The sequence below is a fragment of the Simochromis diagramma genome, unplaced genomic scaffold, assembly GCF_900408965.1.
Source record: "Simochromis diagramma unplaced genomic scaffold, fSimDia1.1 OVJJ01000026.1, whole genome shotgun sequence".
NCBI classification, from domain to species: Eukaryota; Metazoa; Chordata; class Actinopteri; order Cichliformes; family Cichlidae; genus Simochromis; species Simochromis diagramma.
In genome coordinates, this window is record NW_024386985.1 from 6,723,336 (window position 1) to 6,744,385 (window position 21,050).

At 38.6% G+C, this 21,050-nt stretch overlaps 3 protein-coding genes across 4 annotated transcripts in view; all 3 read left to right on the plus strand.

Annotated features, from left to right (window-relative positions):
• Positions 1-1,260: 1,260 nt before the first annotated feature.
• On the plus strand, positions 1,261-2,567 carry LOC120738781 (anionic trypsin-1-like). The gene is made up of 5 exons (XM_040040235.1): positions 1,261-1,395; positions 1,484-1,634; positions 1,724-1,856; positions 2,015-2,269; positions 2,376-2,567. Exons 1-5 carry the CDS (start codon positions 1,338-1,340, stop codon positions 2,508-2,510), a joined length of 732 nt encoding a protein of 243 aa, XP_039896169.1. The 5' UTR covers positions 1,261-1,337; the 3' UTR covers positions 2,511-2,567.
• Positions 2,568-11,932: 9,365 nt separating this feature from the next.
• LOC120738776 (trypsin-like) overlaps positions 11,933-21,050 on the plus strand; it is a 33,094-nt gene continuing 23,976 nt past the window's right edge. The window contains exons 1-5 of one of the 2 annotated variants that reach the window (XM_040040220.1): positions 11,933-12,023; positions 16,402-16,552; positions 16,650-16,782; positions 16,911-17,168; positions 17,265-17,536. In XM_040040220.1, coding sequence (XP_039896154.1) covers positions 11,966-12,023; positions 16,402-16,552; positions 16,650-16,782; positions 16,911-17,168; positions 17,265-17,432 — 768 coding nt within the window. In that variant the 5' untranslated portion in view covers positions 11,933-11,965 and the 3' untranslated portion in view covers positions 17,433-17,536. Of the gene's footprint in view, positions 12,024-16,401; positions 16,553-16,649; positions 16,783-16,910; positions 17,169-17,264; positions 17,537-21,050 lie in introns of those variants that run through there. The other variant, XM_040040222.1, reaches the window with a different exon arrangement.
• LOC120738777 (granzyme B(G,H)-like) overlaps positions 16,166-21,050 on the plus strand; it is a 56,073-nt gene continuing 51,188 nt past the window's right edge. Inside the window, exon 1 of the mRNA XM_040040225.1 lies at positions 16,166-16,317. Within this exon, the coding sequence (XP_039896159.1) occupies positions 16,260-16,317 (58 nt within the window). The 5' untranslated portion in view covers positions 16,166-16,259. The remainder of the gene's footprint in view (positions 16,318-21,050) is intronic.

The window sequence follows — 21,050 nt, forward strand, 5'->3', positions numbered from 1 at the left end:
GAATTGCAGTACAAACAATAAGAGACAGACAGAAGGAAAGATATCTTTACTTCAGCTTTATTAGAAAGTAGGAAAAGTAGAAAGTAAAAGTAAAGTAAAATATATTGTTTTGTATCAATTTTGTTTTTTGTGGGGTCTTTGGTGGTGAACAAAACTAAACAAGAAAACATATTTAAAAATTTATCTTTGTGAAAAAATCTGTTCAAAATCCTCATATTCATTTACTGGACATAGTGAATGTGTCTGGGCGACAGACTAGACAGTCTCACTGTTGTTTTACTTTTGTGTGTGCATAAACGGACTAACCACAGGCTGCTATGTGCACAGTCTGTAACAATTAGAGCAAGCCAGCAGTGACAAAGATTCCATAAAATATAACATAATCAATGAGATAATAAAATGATGCTGGTCAAGTGAAAGGTATGAAGTGATAGCTCAGCCGATTAAACATCATAAAAGCATAAAACATCGTCATCTTGATTAGCTTATGTGGACTGATGCCTGATGACTTTTAAGACTTCATAGTTTCTTTGATCCACTTGAGTTGCCTCTTTGAGAGAAACGAGTAGACTCCAGGCTTGTAAATGTCCCCACAACCGGCTCCAAAAGAAGTAACTCCAACCAGCTGAAAGCCGCACAGCAGTGGGCCTCCGGAATCCCCCTGCAGCAAGTACATATGCACTGTAGACCTTTTTTCTCACTTACAGGTGTCAAAACGTCAAAAGGGTGCTGAGCTCAATGATTACTTGCTCATATACATTCTTCATACTTACTTGACAGGTATCCGCTGCTTTTTTGCCATTTGAACCAGCACATACCATTTTACTGACTTTGTTGTATTTACTGATTCCTTAAGCTGAGAAAGAGTTAAAAAGAAATGTTACATTTTGACAGTGACTATCTATATGTTACAGACTTGCCACTGTGATAAAGCCTGGGTCACTACTTAATAATTTATATATTTTGTTTGGAAAATGGGAAATAGGTGAGGCGAATTATTGAAACATGTATAAACATACACAGAAATGGACTTTATAAGGTGGAAACAAACTTATTTTTTTAGGCAGGTTTGTGTGCATGTGCTGATGGTGTACTAAAGTTGTGGTGTGAGAGACCGTGAGAAACTTGCAACCATTAAACAGCCCATGTGTTTCAGGAAGACAGTGTAGTGTTATAATGATAAACAAGATAATGTAAAGATAATACAGGTGCCCAAAGAAAAAAACAGGATGCGGTTAGAAGTCAAAATGTGATGATCAGGTTTGACAGAGCAACTGCTGTGTAAAACCTCCACTTCACAGTCCTGCCAACACAACTTCACCTTTTTTGCTGGCATCATGCTCAGTCTTCAAAAAATCCTGCTCCTCCATGTTCTGGCATGTCTTGGACGACTCAGTAAGAACTGCAAGTCTTTCTTATTGTCCTCCGACCGTTTAATGGAACGTTAACTTCATTTTGGTTTGCTTTATTTGACTTTTTCCAGCACATGTTATTGCCATCATACATGGAGAAAAAGCCCCAGAGAACTCGATGCAGTACATGGCCTCTGTGCAGAACAACAATGGTCACCATGTTTGTGGAGGATTTCTCATCACTGAGGAATTTGTAGTCTCGGCTGCAAACTGTGATGACTCGTGAGTAATCACACATCTTCTGCTGTAATCTCTGACTCATGTCAATAAAACACATTGTATTGATGTCCTCTCATTGATTACTCTTTCAGGAGCCCCACACACGTTGTTCTCGGGAACCACAATCTCAAGAACGGCAATCATCAAAAAATAAGGATTGAAAACAAAACCATCCATGAAAATTATCAACACGTTGGACTGGGTAATAACATCATGCTGATTAAAGTAAGTACATGTTCATGTTCACAACAGTTTACATGTTGTGTAATTTCCCCTTGTGGGACAATTAAAGGATTATTCTATGTGGTTTTATTATTCAGATTATATCTAAAGAACTATCGTAAGAACATAGATATATTTTTTACTTCATGTTGTGTCTCCAGCTGTCTGAGAAAGTAAAACTGGGCCACGGAGTACAAATAATTCAAATTCCACATGCTGAAATAAACCTAAAAGAAAACCAAGTGTGTCAGGTGGCTGGATGGGGAAAAACTACAACTAATGGTGAACCTGTTGATGAGCTGATGGTGGTGAACGTGTCTGTCATTAACCCAAGGGTCTGTGAGGAACAATGGCCTGGTCTTCCTGCCAATGTAATCTGTGCAGGTGGATGTGGAACAAACAAAGGATTCTGTCAGGTATGTTTTCTGTCCTTTCAGTTTAAACAGGTTTCATGTTCACATATCTTAAAAACATAAACACAATGAGTATAAACTGATAAATTAAAATTCTTCCTCCTCACAGGGAGATTCTGGTGGTCCTCTGGTGTGTCATGGGTTTGCTGTTGGTGTTGTTTCTTTCAACTATAATAGGAACTGCAATTACCCCAATAAACCCAACGTCTATACGGACATCTCAAAATACCGTCAGTGTTTCTGAAAACATTTTTTGTGTAAAACACTTAAAATAAAAAGGTTTTTCTTTTCACTATTGAAATGTGAGAATTTCTGATTCTTTCATCTGTTTAACCAAAAACAAAACTACAAATGTATTCCACACTCAATCTGTCATTTCTTTCTGTAACAGCCAAAAGGCTGAATTTTTAATATTATTTCTGCCTTTGTAGTGGACCACGCTTCAGTTTGCCTGTGACGAAAGACATATTTGCATCCTTGTATGTCTTTTTGCTTCTCAAAATTTTAATTCCGTTTTTTCCAATTAAACTGAATTTCAGTGTCAAATGAAGTAATCAAATTCAGACTTGAACAGCTCTTCTGGTACAGCTTTATCATTTTAACTTTTTTTTTTAAATTGGTAAATTATATTCATAATATAATTTTAAGTCTGCAGGTGTTACCATGGATACAGGTCAATGACTGTAGAGCCAAATTCTTCTACCAGAAAATGAGAAAATATGTTTCATAACATTTCATTTTTTATATTCCTTGTTTGTTGCTCTATGAATGATGAACAGAAGGATACTACAGTAAAGCTCAAAAACATGCTTGGTTCAGGGAATGACTACTTTTTGGTATTTAAGTAATATGAGGATTTTGTCGGCTTACTGTCGGCTCCAACATGTGCTCGGTGGAGATTCTGTTTGTTTTTACCTTAAATGCATTACACAATGCTTGTCCTCGCTCTCACAAGTCACCACCTGATGTTTGTGGAGAGGGGTGATTATTGGCAAAAAGACATAAGATTTGAGGATAATAGTAGAATGACCTGGTTTGCAGTGGCTTGGATTTTTTTAATACTGCACACACCTGTGCTGGAAGATTTTATCAAACATTATAACAACTTCATCTACTGAAACAGCATGCTCTAGTGGTTCAACAGAGACCCATACAAATGCAGGGCAATGAGGCTCAAACAGCAACACAAAAGGTTTCATTTATGTGCACTATACCTTACTACAGCTGGAGTACAGATTTATGAGGATAAGGATAATGAATAATAAATTCACATTAATGCTGCAGATGCTGTATGAATGATAATTCAACAGATGAAAAGCTCTGAGTGTACGTGCAGTTCTGCTAACCACAGTAATAGTTTCATAACTGTGAGTGTAGAGCATCGACTCTTAATCTAAAACACAAAGGCAAATAAGTATATAAAATTACACATTATACTTATAAAAAAAGAGTCCAAACCTCCAAATTCTACCAACTACATTAGAATGAAATTGTGTTGATATAATTATATAGATATGAGAAGCTCTATTCAACCCAAAAGAGTCATAAACTGGCTGTTAAGCCGGCAGGAGTCAACCCAAATGCAGACTCACAGGCAGGACTTTAACTCAAAAAACACAGCTCTTGTTGCTGGATATGAACAGAGGTTGAAAGAGTACTAAAATATTCTACTCAAGTAAAAGTAATATTACTTTGATGAAATTTTACTCAAGTACAAGTAAAATTACCTGTCTAAAAATGTACTCAAGTAAAAGTAAAAAGTAGCTGATTTAAAATGTACTCAGAGTAAAAGTTAAATCGTTTTTTTTTTTGACAGCAGGAGAACAATGGGATACAAATGTCAAAGTAGTTGTTTTTTAATTAAAAGAAAAACAAATTAAAGTGCAATGGCAGTTAAACTGGGTAATGGTCACAAGCATTGTTTGTGAAGTTACTTGAAAAAAGTAATCAGTAAGTAATTACTGATTACTTTCCCTCAAAAAGTAATCCCATTACTTTACTGATTACTTATTTTCAAAAGTAATTAGTTACTTAGTTACTTTTTAAAAACATGATTTACAACCTGAATAGGTAATAAAGCGATAGATCTTTCAGCCCAATTCTACTTTTTCTGCATAATCCATCATATAAAATGTAATTAAATTACATTCCTGCCTGCCTGCTGAATAGATATGTCTCAAAGGCATGACCAGGTGATTGAGAACAGCTGTGGGAGTCAGTTTCCGCCTACACCACACCCCGAAACCCACTGCTCCACCCCTCCCCTGCAGCTGAGCCACAAACCACTCCCACTGCACCGTCTCCTTCACTGACAATGTCAACCTCTGCTGAGTACTCACACAGTCATTCAGATACGATGGTATACATCCACATAGACTTGGAGCAAAACTTCTTTCCCCAAACATCTCATACTCTATTATCCACTTAGGTACCATCACAGCAGGTGAAGTCAATTCATCACAGTCATCACTCACTCAGTCTGACCAACCCGGGTACTAATGACATCATTTGGGTCCTAAATGGTGGAGATAGGACCCCAAGTAAACATTATGAATCCCATATTGAGAGCTCTTCCTTTATAATAGGGAACCACATATTTTTTGATCCCTTGAACTTCTCACTGTCTACACAAACATCACTATATAACTTTCCCAAATCATAATAATTAACAACATCATTATAAGTAACAACAGACCAACAACAGAGAGTGATCAAAATCTGCTGATGCTACCATCACTCCCAACACTTCTTAATGTCAGACCATTAGCAAATAACAACAGGGCTCATAACACAGGGCTTGTTAAATATCGCCCGCTAACCATAGTTTTGGATATTACACAAAAACAGGAGGGACGTGGGATCGCTCTGATACACGGCATACGATACGGCATCGTGGTGGGGGGCGGCATCACGGGCATCGGCAAAAAAGAAATAAAATTGCTCGTACTCATGCTGCCCCGACATCAGCCAGCGGATATTCGGAATGGCATAGGCATCGATTGTTTTTACATTGCCCATTAGGATCGCCAATGCAGTGATTATATACTGCACGTGCTCCAACTCCAACTATAATATCATAATTATGACTGCAGAGTGTTCGAGCTTATATCTAAATCTAAATCTGTTATTTCCTTGTTACTTCTCTGACATTTCAGGTGGTGCCTCTGCTTTCTTCACTTGTTAGACAAACATTTTTTTTGCATAACACAAAAAGGGAAATAAATATGTAATGTCACAGATTATAGATTTGTATATAGATGATATTTATATAGAGTGTTCTTCCTGATAAGGAAGAGCTAAGAGAGATATATGTGGAACAAAAGTGATAATAGTGATATATAAGAAGAGTTATTTATGAAAAGCACAGACAGACTGCACAGTAATGAAAAAAGTTCATGATTCCCAGCTAAACAATTGTAATTTCATTGACTTCCCAGGCGTAGAACATGCTGTTCCAAGCTCTGTGTTTTTCAAAATATTACAAATGTACAGAAAACTACACAAGAGGCTGAAGGTCTTGGGGGAAATCAGCGCTGTTATTGGCAGTATTGTAAGAAAACAGTGAAGAAACAATAGTTTCTCATTCATTATTCTTCCAGGAATATTCATCCAATGTTATTTGGGGTGCCCGAGATTTTAAGAAGGCTGATGATCACACAGAGTGCAAGTATTTGCAAACATACTTATTATAATTTAATCTCTGGCTCTCTTCCACAGCGTGTCTTTGGCCGCCTTTCCCTCAGCCCTGTTCTGTTGGAGGTTTCTTCCTGTTAAAATGGAGTTTTTCCTTCCCACTGTTGCCAAAGCGCTTGCTCATCATAGGGGGTCATCTGATTTGGAAGGTTTTCTCTGTATTACTGTAGAGTCTTTACCTTACAATAAAATCACAGTGTAATTTACCCCCAGGGTTAAATATTAATTATACTTTAATACTACCTAAAATACTTAGTTGCATCTTGTGAACATCTGCTCTGCCAGCTGATTGAGTGGCTTGTTTTGTACACCTGACCAAGGAACTAGGGATGGGAATCGAGAACCAGTGTTCCAGTTCCTTGTCATTGTTAGTCTGCTTGTCTATCGATCCGATTTATTGGTTCTTGTACTTAAACTGCAATCAGCTGGTTTCAGTTTTGTGTCTTGAAATGTGAGGTTCAACAGGTAACAAACTGATGAGCAGTCAGGCTGCAGCTTCCATTTCTACCTGTTAATGTTTCTAAAGCAGAATCACGGTGATGATCGCTTTAAAACAGGGGTGTCCAACTCCAGGCCTCAACCTGCAGGTTTTAGATGTGTCCTTGATCCAACACAGGCAAATAAATGGCTAAATTACCTCCTCAACATGTCTTGAAGTTCTCCAGATGGCGGGTAATGAACTAACTATTTGATTCAAGTGTGTTGAACCAGGATTATATCTAAAACCTGCATGAAACCGGCCCTTGAAGCCTGGAGTTTTACACCCCTGCTTTAAAGTCTCTTTGTGCTGGCTTTCATCTTCTCTTTGTGATGTGGGCGTTGTCTTCATACCTAAATACTAAAAGAAAGATCATACGTGTCCTCATCAGGATAGGGATTTGTGTTGGTGTGTGGGGCTGTAGAATCGGGTTAATATTGTGACATGATGATTGTGAGATAGTGTGTTTCAGATCATTTTACAGACTAACGTGAAAGTAATGTAACTATTGAATTACTTTTTCTTACTAGTAATTCATTAATGCTAATACTTCTGTAAAAAGTGCTTTGCGTAATATGTGTAATACATTCATTCTTTTAAGTAACTACTCACAACAAAGAGGGCACATATCTCCGACATGCACAAACATGTGACCAACAGCATGTAATTAATTTGCATGAACATAATATGATGTTTGGCGATAGTGGTGACTTTCAAAGAGGAACCATTGAGAATCGATAATGAAATCAGAATTGCTAAATTCTTATCAGTTCCCATCCCTACAAGGAACATGACTCAAACACTGTCTCCTCCACACAGTCCTCATTCATAAAACGCATTCTTAAAATGCCTGAACATTACGGCCAACAGGTGGATTCATATGAGCTAACCAACAGTGAAGAACCAACCAACCAACCCAGTGACATCACATTCTGTACTGCCACAAGATGGTGCTACACTCTTTAAACGGAAACTTTAAACTCTTATTTTGAAAATCCAGCTTCACAGACAGAGTTCACGCATGACAGTTTTGGGTTGTTGTTTTTTTTAAAGTAGGGCTCCATGGTGTAAATTAGACTTAATACTTGTAGTGGTTTATGTCCACTTTAAGCATCTTGGTACCAAAAATACCCCAAAATTCTGTAAAAATACAAATAAAACAGCATCATCTAGCTTATTATAATATATTATATCCTGTTTGGCTTAACATAATAGCTTCATAACTTGATTTAAGTTATGAATGAATTTGGGATGAGTAGTAAGAGTAAAAAAGGAGTTATCATGCAAAATACCAACTGATATTTCTGTAATAAAATTACATCTGTGTTTAAAGCATCCGAGAGAAGTCACCTGATTTAAAAATATGGAGGAACACGAGGAGCAAAGTGTAAACATTACAAAAGTCAAATGATATTAAGAGCAGGAAACTGAAGAACGAGTTTGTTTAAGATATTGTGTGAAAATCACCACATAATAAAGGTTTCGGACTCACACTGTAATACAGCATTTATAAAGATATTTATGAGGCCGTCTACAGGTTCAGATCAGAAATGAAGTCAGATTAATAGTGCAAACACACAGTCACTGAGACATCAGCATAAGTGAAAGTGTTCTGAATGTGAACACAGATGTGAAAGATGAGTATGTGCGTACATGTTGTTAAAGTAACTATAACAACAGCTCATCTGAATGCTGTGGTTTCTGTGTTTTATCTAGTTTGCTGCACTGAGCTACACTTTGATAATGTCACTTAAATGTGTTAAGTCTTCAGTTTGCCTTCTTTACTTTGCTGTGTGAAAGATCAGAGTGTCAGGGTCCCCGAGCAGCTATGAATTATATTATTATTGTATGTATATTTGGTGTTGCTGTCCTTCTCCCTGTTTGCACGTGTGTGTGTGTGTGTGTGTGTGTGTGTGTGTGTGTGTGTGTGTGTGTGTGTGTATATCTGTTTCTGCGGGCGCCTTCAGGCCTGGTGGGTGTGGCCCTGCTGGCGGACTGGCCACACCCGAAGCCACACACCTGCTGCTGATCAGGCCTCGTCGGGGGAGCTACTTAGGAGAGTCTTGGAGCTCCCACCGACGCGGGATCGTTGCGTGAGACTCCACGTTAGTCACCCAGTTTAGGGTTAGTCACCCAGTTTAGGGTTAGTTGTTTAGTGCATGCCTGCTATTGTTAAGTGTCCTGACAGCTGCCGCTATTGTTTCCCGCAGGAGGAGCGTGGGAGGCTCAAAGGGCAGGGAGCACCGGGAGTGCAGACACGGAGCAGAGAGCACAAGGAGGACACGACACGGGAGTCTTGGGAAACACGGGGATTTATTGTTGTTTTGCACCATACACTGTAAATAAACGCACTGTTCGCACACAGAGCACCGCGCCTGGGTCCTCCTTCCCTACACCCCCACGGTCTACCTGTCAAACCGTGACACAGAGAAAACAAGCCTGGAATGAACAAATCCCAAACTGAGTGAGCAAAAATAGAAATGACGGGGAGAAGGATATTTTTGGCTACAATCTGTTGCTTATTGATTATATGCTGTCAGGAGGAGTTACGCTCTGGGTAAGAAAACACATCACTTAATTTTATAAAGCTTTATATTGATCATATTTATTTTTGCACTGTATGAAAATCCAGCAATAACATTTATATTGTACTCACTCTAAATCGAGATATTATTGGAGCAGTTTGTGGGCATGTTAATTATCTCCATCTGCATTACCCTTCACATCTTCTGTTAAAAATAAATACTGCAATATTTTGATTCGGAAATTTAGGAAAAGTGAACCTTGGGTTCTTACCCAGTGCAGTGTGCAGCTGTCAGGACCCATTGTTTGTGGATTAATGTCCCCCCACATATAGAGTTCTTACTTGTCAAATAAACCATGAAGGGCAGCAAGTGTGGCTTAACTTCCTTCCTTCCATCTCAGAACCATGACCTAAAACAACAAAAAATATCCAGTCACATAAGAAAATCAGCAGATTTTTAAGTCAAAAACAGATGAGTGAGCACACATCCTACACCAACTGCTTTACTGAGAGATATCAGTTATGTAAATTAAAGTACAAAACATCATTCATCTGACTGGATGATGGAAAGTAGCATGAACAAGATGAAAACATTGAAATTCCTCCGGCACAACATGTCGTCTCACTTCTCGCTGAGCGGATGTTGAATTCACTGAAGTCCACTGTGATGCACAGCTTTATACACTGAGCAGACACCACACACACACACACACACACACACACACGCACACAGAGCCAGAAGTGCTCTTAATGTGTTATAACAATCACCAGTAGTTTTGAAAATAAAAAATATAATTTGCCAATTTGCTCACATGTTAACCATATGTGCTTTTTAATAATCATCATTCATTTTGTAGTTTTACCAGTATTACTGTGAACTGGGTTGAATCCACACAGTGCCCACAAAATATATCAGAGATCACCACCTAGTGGTTTAATATGAATATTGAGTGTCAGTGACACAATGAGGTTAGGATCATAAAAGCAAAGATATTTGATTGATTGTTAAATATCTGTGTCTGATTTACAGTGATTTTGATTTTTCAGGTGGAGAGTATTTAAATGAGTCAGGCAAATGTGAATTGAAAAGTCTATGACACAAAGTTTCTTGCAAGTTGCACAAAATTTAACATGGAAAAAAAAATCCTGTATTCAGCCTGCGGTGGCTGTAATAGCTGCTAATAGAAGAGTTTATTTTTAGGAGGCGAGATGTTATCAGAACGAGAGAGAACTCTCTGTATTGAAACTCTTCACTCAGTCTTCATGCCGAGTGTGTCGGTGAGCCCACTCTTTGCTCCTCACTAACACAGTTTTCATGAAACAGAGCAGAAATAAACCGAGCTCAGCTTCTTTTTCTCAGCAGTGCGCACACAGCGAGCAGCTTCTCTCTGCTGAATCTGTAATTAATACTGTTACTGTGTTAGATTAATGCCTGAATGTTGCCACACGCATGTGGCACGGTAACATTATATCAAAACATACTGATTTTCCTTCAGCCTCCTCTCACTTATCAGAACTGCCTATTTTCAGAGATTACCACTGGACTGAAACCTGAGTTTACACTGGATTATTTTGGTAAGAAGCACTGCAAACTGCAGCACTTTATTCCTACCTCTGTGCTTACGTTGAGTGTTTGGAACGAGCAAAAGCATCTGGTCTGCTGACCTGAGAGAATGAGGCAGGACATAATGGTGCTTCAGCTCAGACAGATAACATGAGGCACAACCATTAATAGGAGATTTTTCTGTCCTCCCTTGTGTGGTTTCCAGAAAAATCCTTAAATCTTTATGCGGTCCTTTCAATATGTCGACAATACACACCACACTTTTAATCTTAAAAGGCTTCTTTTTCTGTTTTTCTGTTTCCACCAATAAATCTTGAAGTTGACCTTGAAGACGGTCAAAGGTGGATGTGAGCCAAATTTTAATGGCTTGTTAAGATGACCTCGCTTCACACCCCTACAATGTTTTAACAGAATTCATTTAACACTTATTGAGCTATCATGTTTACAGATGGTATGGCATGTTTCCCTTAGCACTTCAGCTAGACTTTTACAGTCATCTGATAACTCTGCCCTGCCACAAGGGGCCTGTCTTAGTAGTCTACTATCTTTTGTTTCTTCTGCAAAGATGCACTCCACATGTTTACACTTTGCTCCACTCTTATACATGTTCCTCGTTTTTCACGAGGTTCACCACACAGTCATTTCCATCCTTTTGGCAAAATCCAGCCCCATCAGCATTTCTCTCCTTAACACCATACCTAATCAACACCTGATCAACACTTCCTCATTGCCTCTGCTCCCTTCACCTGCACTGATGTTTGCTGCTTCATCCAACTGACTTCAGCATCACGTCTTCAATTTCCAGCTTCAAACTCGTGAATCTTTCTGACACTCTCTTTACCCCCACAGCACTATTTACATATTCTTCCTTCAAGAGACCATGCTCCATAATAATGCCTCCTACAGAAGAGTCGTAGTGCCCTCCTACAGGACAAATCCTGCAACCCTCGCTCCATAAACAGTTCACACAGTGGAAGAAATGGCCCCAAGGAGGCGCTAAATGAAAAGGCATCTCCTTCCTGTTTTTACATTGCTGGTGGACAGATTATGAGCCAAGTACCATAATGTTATTAGTCTTGGTTCAAATATGAAATCAGTAACTCAGTGAGAATTGTTGTTTTGAGCTTTAACAGTGGTGCAAAATGTTTCAACAACCCAGCTTTTTGAAGGTTTAGACAGGTTTGTGTGCATGTGCTGATGGTGTACTAAAGTTGTGGTGTGAGAGAGAAACTCGCAACCATTAAACAGCCCATGTGTTTCAGGAAGACAGTGTAGTGTTATAATGATAAACAAGATAATGCAAAGATGACACAAGTCCCCAAAAAAACCAGGATGCGGTTAGAAGTCAAAATGTGATAATCAGATTTGACAGAGCAACTGCTGTGTAAAACCTTCACTTCACACTCGTGCCAACACAACTTCACCTTTTTTGCTGGCATCATGCTCAGTCTTAAAAAAATCCTGCTCCTCCATGTTCTGGCATGTCTCGGACGACTCAGTAAGAACTGCAAGTCTTTCTTATTGTCCTCCGACCGTTTAATGGAACGTTAACTTCATTTTGGTTTGCTTTATTTGACTTTTCCCAGCACATGTTATTGCCATCATACAAGGAGAAAAAGCCCCGAAGAACTCGATGCAGTACATGGCCTCTGTGCAGAACCACAATGGTGAACATGTTTGTGGAGGATTTCTCATGACTGAGGAATTTGTAGTCTCGGCTGCACACTGTGATGACTCGTGAGTAATCACACATCTTCTGCTGTAATCTCTGACTCATGTCAATAAAACACATTGTATTGATTACCTCTCACTGATTACTCTTTCAGCAACCCCACACACGTTGTTCTCGGGAACCACAATCTCAAGAACGGCAATCATCAAAAAATAAAGATTGAAAACAAAACCATCCATGAAAATTATCAACAGGTTGGACTGGGTAATGACATCATGCTGATTAAAGTAAGTACATGTTCATGTTCACAACAGTTTACATGTTGTGTAATTTCCCCTTGTGGGACAATTAAAGGATTATTCTATGTGGTTTTATTATTCAGATTATATCTAAAAAACTATCGTAACAACATAGATATATTTTTTACTTCATGTTGTGTCTCCAGCTGTCTGGGAAAGTTAAACTGTGCCACGGAGTAGAAATAATTCAAATTCCACATGCTGAAATAAACCTAAAAGAAAACCAAGTGTGTCAGGTGGCTGGATGGGGAAAAACTAAAACTGATGGTGAATTTGTTGATGAGCTGAGGGTGGTGGACGTGTCTGTCATTGACAAACAAGTCTGTGAGGACCAATGGCCTGGTCTTCCAGCCAACATTATCTGTGCAGGTGGATGTGGAACACCCAAAGGATTCTGTCAGGTATGTTTTCTGTCCTTTCAGTTTAAACAGGTTTCATGTTCACATATCTTAAAAACATAAACACAATGAGTATAAACTGATAAATTAAAATTCTTCCTCCTCACAGGGAGATTCTGGTGGTCCTCTGGTGTGTCATGGGTTTGCTGTTGGTTTTGCTTCTTTCAACTATGATAAGAACTGCAATTACCCCAATAAACCCAACGTCTATACAGACATCTCAAAATACCGTCGGTGGATCGATGAGGTTCTGGAAAAACAAAAGTTTCCGAAAACATTTTTTTGTGTAAAACACTTAAAATAAAAAGGTTTTTCTTTTCACTATTGAAATGTGAGAATTTCTGATTCTTTCATCTGTTTAACCAAAAACAAAAATACAAACGTATCCCTACACTCAATCTGTCATTTCTTTCTGTAACAGCCAAAAGGCTGAATTTTTAATATTATTTCTGCCTTTGTAGTGGACCACGCTTCAGTTTGCCTGTGATGAAAGACATATTTGCATCCTTGTATGTTTTTTTGCTTCTCAAAATTTTAATTCAGTTTTTTCCAATTAAACTGAAGTTCAGTGTCAAATGAAGTAATCAAATTCAGACTTGAACAACTCTTCTGGTACAGCTTTATCATTTTTACTTTTTTTTTTAATTGGTAAATTATATTCATAATATAATTTTAAGCCTCCAGGTGTTACCATGGATAAAGGTCAATGACTGTAGATCCACATTCTTCTACCAGAAAATGAGAAAATATGTTTCATAACATTTCATTTTTTATATTCCTTGTTTGTTGCTCTATGAATGATGAACAGAAGGATACTACAGTAAAGCTCAAAAACATGCTGGGTTCAGGGAATGACTACTTTTTGGTATTTAAGTAATATGAGGATTTTGTCGGCTTACTGTCGGCTCCAACATGTGCTCGGTGGAGATTCTGTTTGTTTTTACCTTAAATGCATTACACAATGCTTGTCCTCGCTCTCACAAGTCACCACCCGATGTTTGTGGAGAGGGGTGATTATTGGCAAAAAGACATAAGATTTGAGGGTAATAGTAGAATGACCTGGTTTGCAATGGCTTGAATTTTTTTAATACTGCACACACCTGTGCTGGAAGATTTTATCAAACATTTTAATAACTTCATCTACTGAAACAGCATGTTCTAGTGGTTCAACAGAGACCCATACAAATGCAGGGCAATGAGGCTCAAACAACAACACAAAAGGTTTAATTTATGTGCACTATATCTTACTACAGCTGGAGTACAGATTTATGAGGATGAGGATAATGAATAATAAATTCACATTAATGCTGCAGATTCTGTATGAATGATAATTCAACAGATGAAAAGCTCTGAGTGTACGTGCAGTTCTGCTAACCACAGTAATAGTTTCACAACTGTGAGTGTAGAGCATCGACTCTTAATCTAAAACACAAAGGCAAATAAGTATATAAAATTACACATTATACTTATAAAAAAAGAGTCCAAACCTCCAAATTCTACCAACTACATTAGAATGAAATTGTGTTGATATAATTATATAGATATGAGAAGCTCTATTCAACCCAAAAGAGTCATACACTGGCTGTTAAGCCGGCAGGAGTCAACCCAAATGCAGACTCACAGGCAGGACTTTAACTCAAAAAACACAGCTCTTATTGCTGGATATGAACAGAGGTTGAAAGAGTACTAAAATATTCTACTCAAGTAAAAGTAATATTACTTTGATGAAATTTTACTCAAGTACAAGTAAAATTACCTGTCTAAAAATGTACTCAAGTAAAAGTAAAAAGTAGCTGATTTAAAATGTACTCAGAGTAAAAGTTAAATCGGTTGTTTTTTTTGACAGCAGGAGAACAATGGGATACAAATGTCAAAGTAGTTGTTTTTTAATTAAAAGAAAAACAAATTAAAGTGCAATGGCAGTTAAACTGGGTAATGGTCACAAGCATTGTTTGTCAAGTTACTTGAAAAAAGTAATCAGTAAGTAATTACTGATTACTTTCCCCCCAAAAGTAATCCCATTACTTTACTGATTACTTATTTTCAAAAGTAATTAGTTACTTAGTTACTTTATAAAAACATGATTTACAACCTGAATAGGTAATAAAGCGATAGATCTTTCAGCCCAATTCTACTTTTTCTGCATAATCCATCATATAAAATTAAATTACATTCCTGCCTGCTGAATAGATATGTTTCAAAGGCATGACCAGGTGATTGAGAACAGCTGTGGGAGTCAGTTTCCGCCTACACCACACCCCGAAACCCACTTCTCCACCCCTCCCCTGCAGCTGAGCCACAAACCACTCCCACTGCACCGTCTCCTTCACTGACAATGTCAACCTCTGCTGAGTACTCACACAGTCATTCAGATACGATGGTATACATCCACATAGACTTGGAGCAAAACTTCTTTCCCCAAACATCTCATACTCTATTATCCACTTAGGTACCATCACAGCAGGTGAAGTCAATTCATCACAGTCATCACTCACTCAGTCTGACCAACCCGGGTACTAATGACATCATTTGGGTCCTAAATGGTGGAGATAGGACCCCAAGTAAACATTATGAATCCCATATTGAGAGCTCTTCCTTTATAATAGGGAACCACATATTTTTTGATCCCTTGAACTTCTCACTGTCTACACAAACATCACTATATAACTTTCCCAAATCATAATAATTAACAACATCATTATAAATAACAACAGACCAAAAACAGAGAGTGATCAAAATCTGCTGATGCTACCATCACTCCCAACACTTCTTAATGTCAGACCATTAGCAAATAACAACAGGGCTCATAACACAGGGCTTGTTAAATATCGCCCGCTAACCATAGTTTTGGATATCACACAAAAACAGGAGGGAAGGTGGGATCACTCTGATCTTATTATCACATTCTCACACATCACAAACTTACGTTGCTCATTAACACACACTTCTCACGGAATGACCACTTCTTTGCTGGTAATCTGGAGCAGAAAAGCTCAGGTGCCTTGCCCACGTTTCTCCCTGCTCATAGTCTCTCTCATACAAAACGGCGGGGTGACCTCTACTGGCCACTCTAAAAAACTACAGGTGAACTAACAACTGAACAGAATAAAACCGTAACTATGGGGCCTTTTGTACAAAAAAGATCATGTAAATTGCCAAACGTGAAAACTTGCGTCGCATAAATAATGTGGTTAGAAGGTGTTACTTCCTTTTTTAACTCTTATGCTACGTTCCTGTACCCCTAGACTGGGGCGTAACAGAAAGTAAATTAAGATTGATTGTAATCATACTTGTCAGTGAGACAAACTGCTGTATAAAAGGTTCACCTAGACACTCAAACACATGGTAACTATTTCGCTGGCATCATGCTCGGTCTGCAGAAAATCCTGCTCCTTCATCTTCTGGCATGCCTCGGAAAGCTCGGTAAGAAAGCTTTGTTATTATTCTCTGATCATTTAATATGGCATTAACTACATTTTCTTTAGTTTGTTCTTTTACTTTTTTCAGCACATGGCAGTCACATCATACATGGTAAAAAAGCCCCAGAGAACTCGATGCAGTACATGGCCTCTGTGCAGAACAACAAGGGTGAACATGTTTGTGGAGGATTTCTCATCACTGAAGACTTTGTAGTCTCGGCTGCACACTGTGATAAATAGTGAGTAATCAAACATCTTCTGCTGTACTCTCTGACTCATGTCACTGAAATGCATTTAGAAAATGTATTGATTTCCTTTCATTGATCACTCCTTCAGCAACCCCAGACACGTTGTTCTCGGCAACCACAATCTCAAGAACGGCAATCATCAAAAAATAAGGATTGAAAAAAAAATCATCCATGAAAATTATAAAGGTGTTGGACTGGGTGATGACATCATGCTGATTAAAGTAAGTACATGTTCATGTTCACAACAGTTTTAGATGACATATTTGTGGTCTTATTATTCTAATTACATTGCAACAAAAGAGCAATCATAAGAAAAATGGCATTTTTACTTTATTGTGTTTGTCTCCAGTTGTCTAAGAAAGCTCATCTAGGCCACATGGTACGAACAATTCAGCTTCCACCTGAAGAAATACACCTTCGAGAAAACCAAGTGTGTCAGGTGGCTGGATGGGGAAAAACTAAAACTGATGATAATAAACCTGCTGATGAGCTGATGGTGGTGGACGTGTCTGTCATTGACAAACAAGTCTGTAAGGACCAGTGGGGTAATCTTCCTGCCAACGTTGTCTGTGCAGGTGGATATGACACACCCAAAGGATTCTGTCAGGTATGTGTTCTGTTTTCACTGAAAGTTAAACTTGTATTCCATTAACAAAAGAATCCTTTTTTTAAATAGAAAAATTGAAATCTTTGCTCCTCACAGGGTGATTCTGGGGGACCTCTGGTGTGTCAAGGGTTAGCTGTTGGCATTGTTTCTTATAACCACAATGATATCTGCAATTACCCAGAGGAGCCCAACGTCTACACCGACATCACAAAATACCTTCAATGGATCAACAAAACTGTGACTGGCAGAAACAGTTTGGTGTAAAAGTTCATCTTTTGCATACTGAAACTTAAACATTTTGAAGTGGTTTTCTCTGCTTGCTTTGTCATCGTGACCAAAAAATGGAAATAAAAATGCTTCTGACAAGCCGCAGTCTCATTTCCTTTATTTCAGTGTCATTGCAAACATATGAGTTAACAAAACAAACAAGAAACTCAGATACTATGTGAAATGACTTTTTGTCAAGTGAATGTTAGATAAGCTAATATCAAGGCTATCACCATTATCCCTTCAACTTCCTGTTTTCACAAAACTACAGTGATGCTGTTAGTGCCAGCTGACCAGAGTCTCTTCAGGTTGTTTTGTTGCTTTAATTAATTTATTATCAACAACAATATAAAATTATGCACAAAATGAACTACTGATGTAAAAAAATGTGTTTTTATTTATATATTTTTATTATATGAATATTCTTTTATTTATTCACTCCACATAAAATGTAAAAAAAAAAATTACAAAAATACAAAAAATACAAAAAACAACTATTTACAATTCAACTTTTAACTATTTAAATTTTCAGATTTTTCCTTATAAACAAATTTAAAAGGAAACAACACAAGGTACTGCAAACCACAACACAATAAAATATTGATTAAAATATGCAAAACAAAAAGAAAAAAAAAAGAATGCCCAGATCTTTAATTAAGGGAAAGGTTGGCATTTAGAAATATTAATATCACACTCAACTGACTGTGTTTTATCTTCCCATTCCACTGATGGGTGGACAGTTCTCAGGTGCCTGTGCAGCTTGTGTGTGGAGCAGGCTCTATATGATAGTCTTTTCTGGAGAGATTATATCTCTCGGCTGGCCTGGGAACGCCTTTGTGTTCCCCCGGATAAGCTGGAGGAGGTGGCTGGGGAGAGGGAGGTCTGGGCTTCTCTGCTTAGGCTGCTGCCCCCGTGACCCAGCCCCGGATAAAGCGGAAGAAGATGCATTGGATGGTGAAAAGCAAAAGTGAGGTCAGAGGTCAAATGTGATAGCCCATACACCAGTATCTTCTCCTAAACGTTTCCAGTACAAACAAAGGGAGCAGAATTATAAGCAGAGTTTTAAAGATAAAAGTCATTTTATAAAAGTTTGACCTTTTTTGACCTTAAAGAAGAGGCCAGCTTTCCCAGGAATTTCTATATATCATTCCGTATATGCCTATATGTTCTCAATACAAACAGTGACAGTAATGATCATATATAACATCATTATCACTTCAACCTTCAGAGAGTTTCTATTTACCTTGAAGGAGAGGTCAGAAGTCACCAAGATGACGGCTGAGATGCAGGTTTCATTACTGTGATGATTCACGAGTGTATCGTATCACTGAGTGTGTATGTGAAAGCTGCTTCATCTGCTTTGTTTAGAAACTCATTTTAGTTCATTACACATTATCCAAAAGTGTCAGTACAAGTTAGCATTTTTCTGTTTTGGGGTTTTTTCTTTTTCTTTGCCTGTCCCGTTCGGCACTGTGGCAATCAGAATTATTGTGTGAAGGCCAAGAGAAATGCCCAACGGATTTATTTTTCCAAGTGGATCATTATGGCTTATCCATACCGGTTCACTTGATTGATCTTTATTATTATTATTATTTATGTATTTATTTATTTGTTTATTTTAAGTTTTAAGTTATTACAAATGGAAAAGACATGACTGGGGGACTGGAAAGGGAAAAACGCAGAGAAGAGAATTTCAAGAAAAGGAGAGGGAAAGAAAAATAGAGGGCAAGAGGGACAGTGAGAAAGGAGACTAAAAATCCGCTGGATCACCTGCTGGAAGAAAAAGAAGAAACCAAGAAAAAAGAGAACAACACAGTAGGGAGACCACAGCATCAACCTGGATAAGTTGATGCTCACGCACCTGTGCACGTGAATGTGCTTGTATTCAAAAGGTTCCTATGAGAGTGATAACTTAAGATTATTATTTGTACTTAGAAACATATAATCATTTATGCTTAGAGATATATAATCGTTTGTATGTTGATAAAATATCTCATCCTTATTTAGGTCTGCTAAGGTTCTGTGTGCACTCTGTGCACCATGAGATGGGAGGACGTTCCCCTCCCTTCTATTGTTTTGGCATACCTCATACACATGTTAAGCTCATGGGAAGTTCGCATCTTGTTTGGTGATATATGGTATGGCGGAACACACACTCTATATCTTTTTAGTTACAACAGCCTTTTGTCTTAGTTGGTATGCTGTAAGGAGGACTCCCACTATTCTCCCGGGAGGCTCCTGGCACCGGTCATCTTGGGAGTTTCATCTCTTTGCAGATAACATAGCAAAACATTGTTAGGCCTGGCTGAGCAGTTTTCACAGGCTCATATTTTGACACACACACACACAAACTATGCATATTCATGTAATCACTGTTGTCAGTAAAATTAGCTGTACGGGGAGTCCGTCCGAGGTTGACGGGGTTCATGTGGAAGGAACAGCGCTTGACCTTGGTCGGCTTTCCTCGCGAGTGAGCTCACAAAGAGCTCTGTCTTGTGTCTTGTTTTGCTGCTGCGGTTGGTTGTCTTACGTTCCAGCAGGGTTTGTACTTAGATAAACCCAACAGTTCCTCCATCTAACTATCTAATAGTGGGTGTGGGGAGCCATAGCCCTGCCCCCCAAGACATGAAGCAGGCATGGATGAGATCCAGCCCCCAGACATCTAGAGGCCCCCAGAGCACGAGAGCCCTGGGAGGACCAGGAGGGGCAGCTGTGCCACCCACCCAGAAAAGAGCTGAGGAGAGCCCCCACCGTTCCCGCAGGCTCTGCCAGCAGCCAGCTGTGCTAGAGTGGACTGAGCTGCGAGCCTAATTTTCAAATATTAATATTCATGTAAACTCTGAAGTGATATTAAGGTGTTTTACAATCACAGTTTAAGGTATATTTGGTGTTTGAACTATTTAAATAGGCAGCTATAAGCGTTTGTAGAGGGAGTATTATGGTTCCTAACCACCGTGAACAAGTTTAACAGATGGTTTCTCCTAAAAGCTTGGGTATTAATTAATGAATTAACTAATAGGCACAGATGTTTATTCTGCTGTGTGAAAATAATAACATTTTTAAGTTATCAAAGTGGCCTATATATCACGTTTAACCTGAGTAGCGAAAGACCACGGGGGGTTTGAAAACGATGTGCCAGGAGTTCGCTGTTCTCGCCAGCTCTAGTGAGCCTTGACCTCCCGGTCGCCGAGCTGGTGGGTAACAGACGTCTCCGAAAACTCCGCAGCACTTTTGCAAATATGTAATGTTTTGATAAATCGAGCAGATATTTGAAGTTTACACAGCTACATCCTCACCTGAGAAAATCTTAAAAGTTTATTTTGTGACACAGACAGAGTTATAGGTGTCATATATAACTCCAGTTTCCATTGTTGGAAACTGGAATTGGCTGCGTCGTGCTATGAATTCTGGGATAGGTTGGGCCATGAAGAATACACCCGACCCATCCTTCAAATCTGGGGAAACGGAGGACGTATTTGTCAGAGTCTTCAAATTTGAACGGTCTTCGTTGCGTCACTGTAACGTAATCGGCCTACAAATGTGGCCGCCAGCTACGATACCGGAGACTGCTTCTTCTTCTTCTGCGTTTAACGGCAGCTGGCATCCTTGTAGATG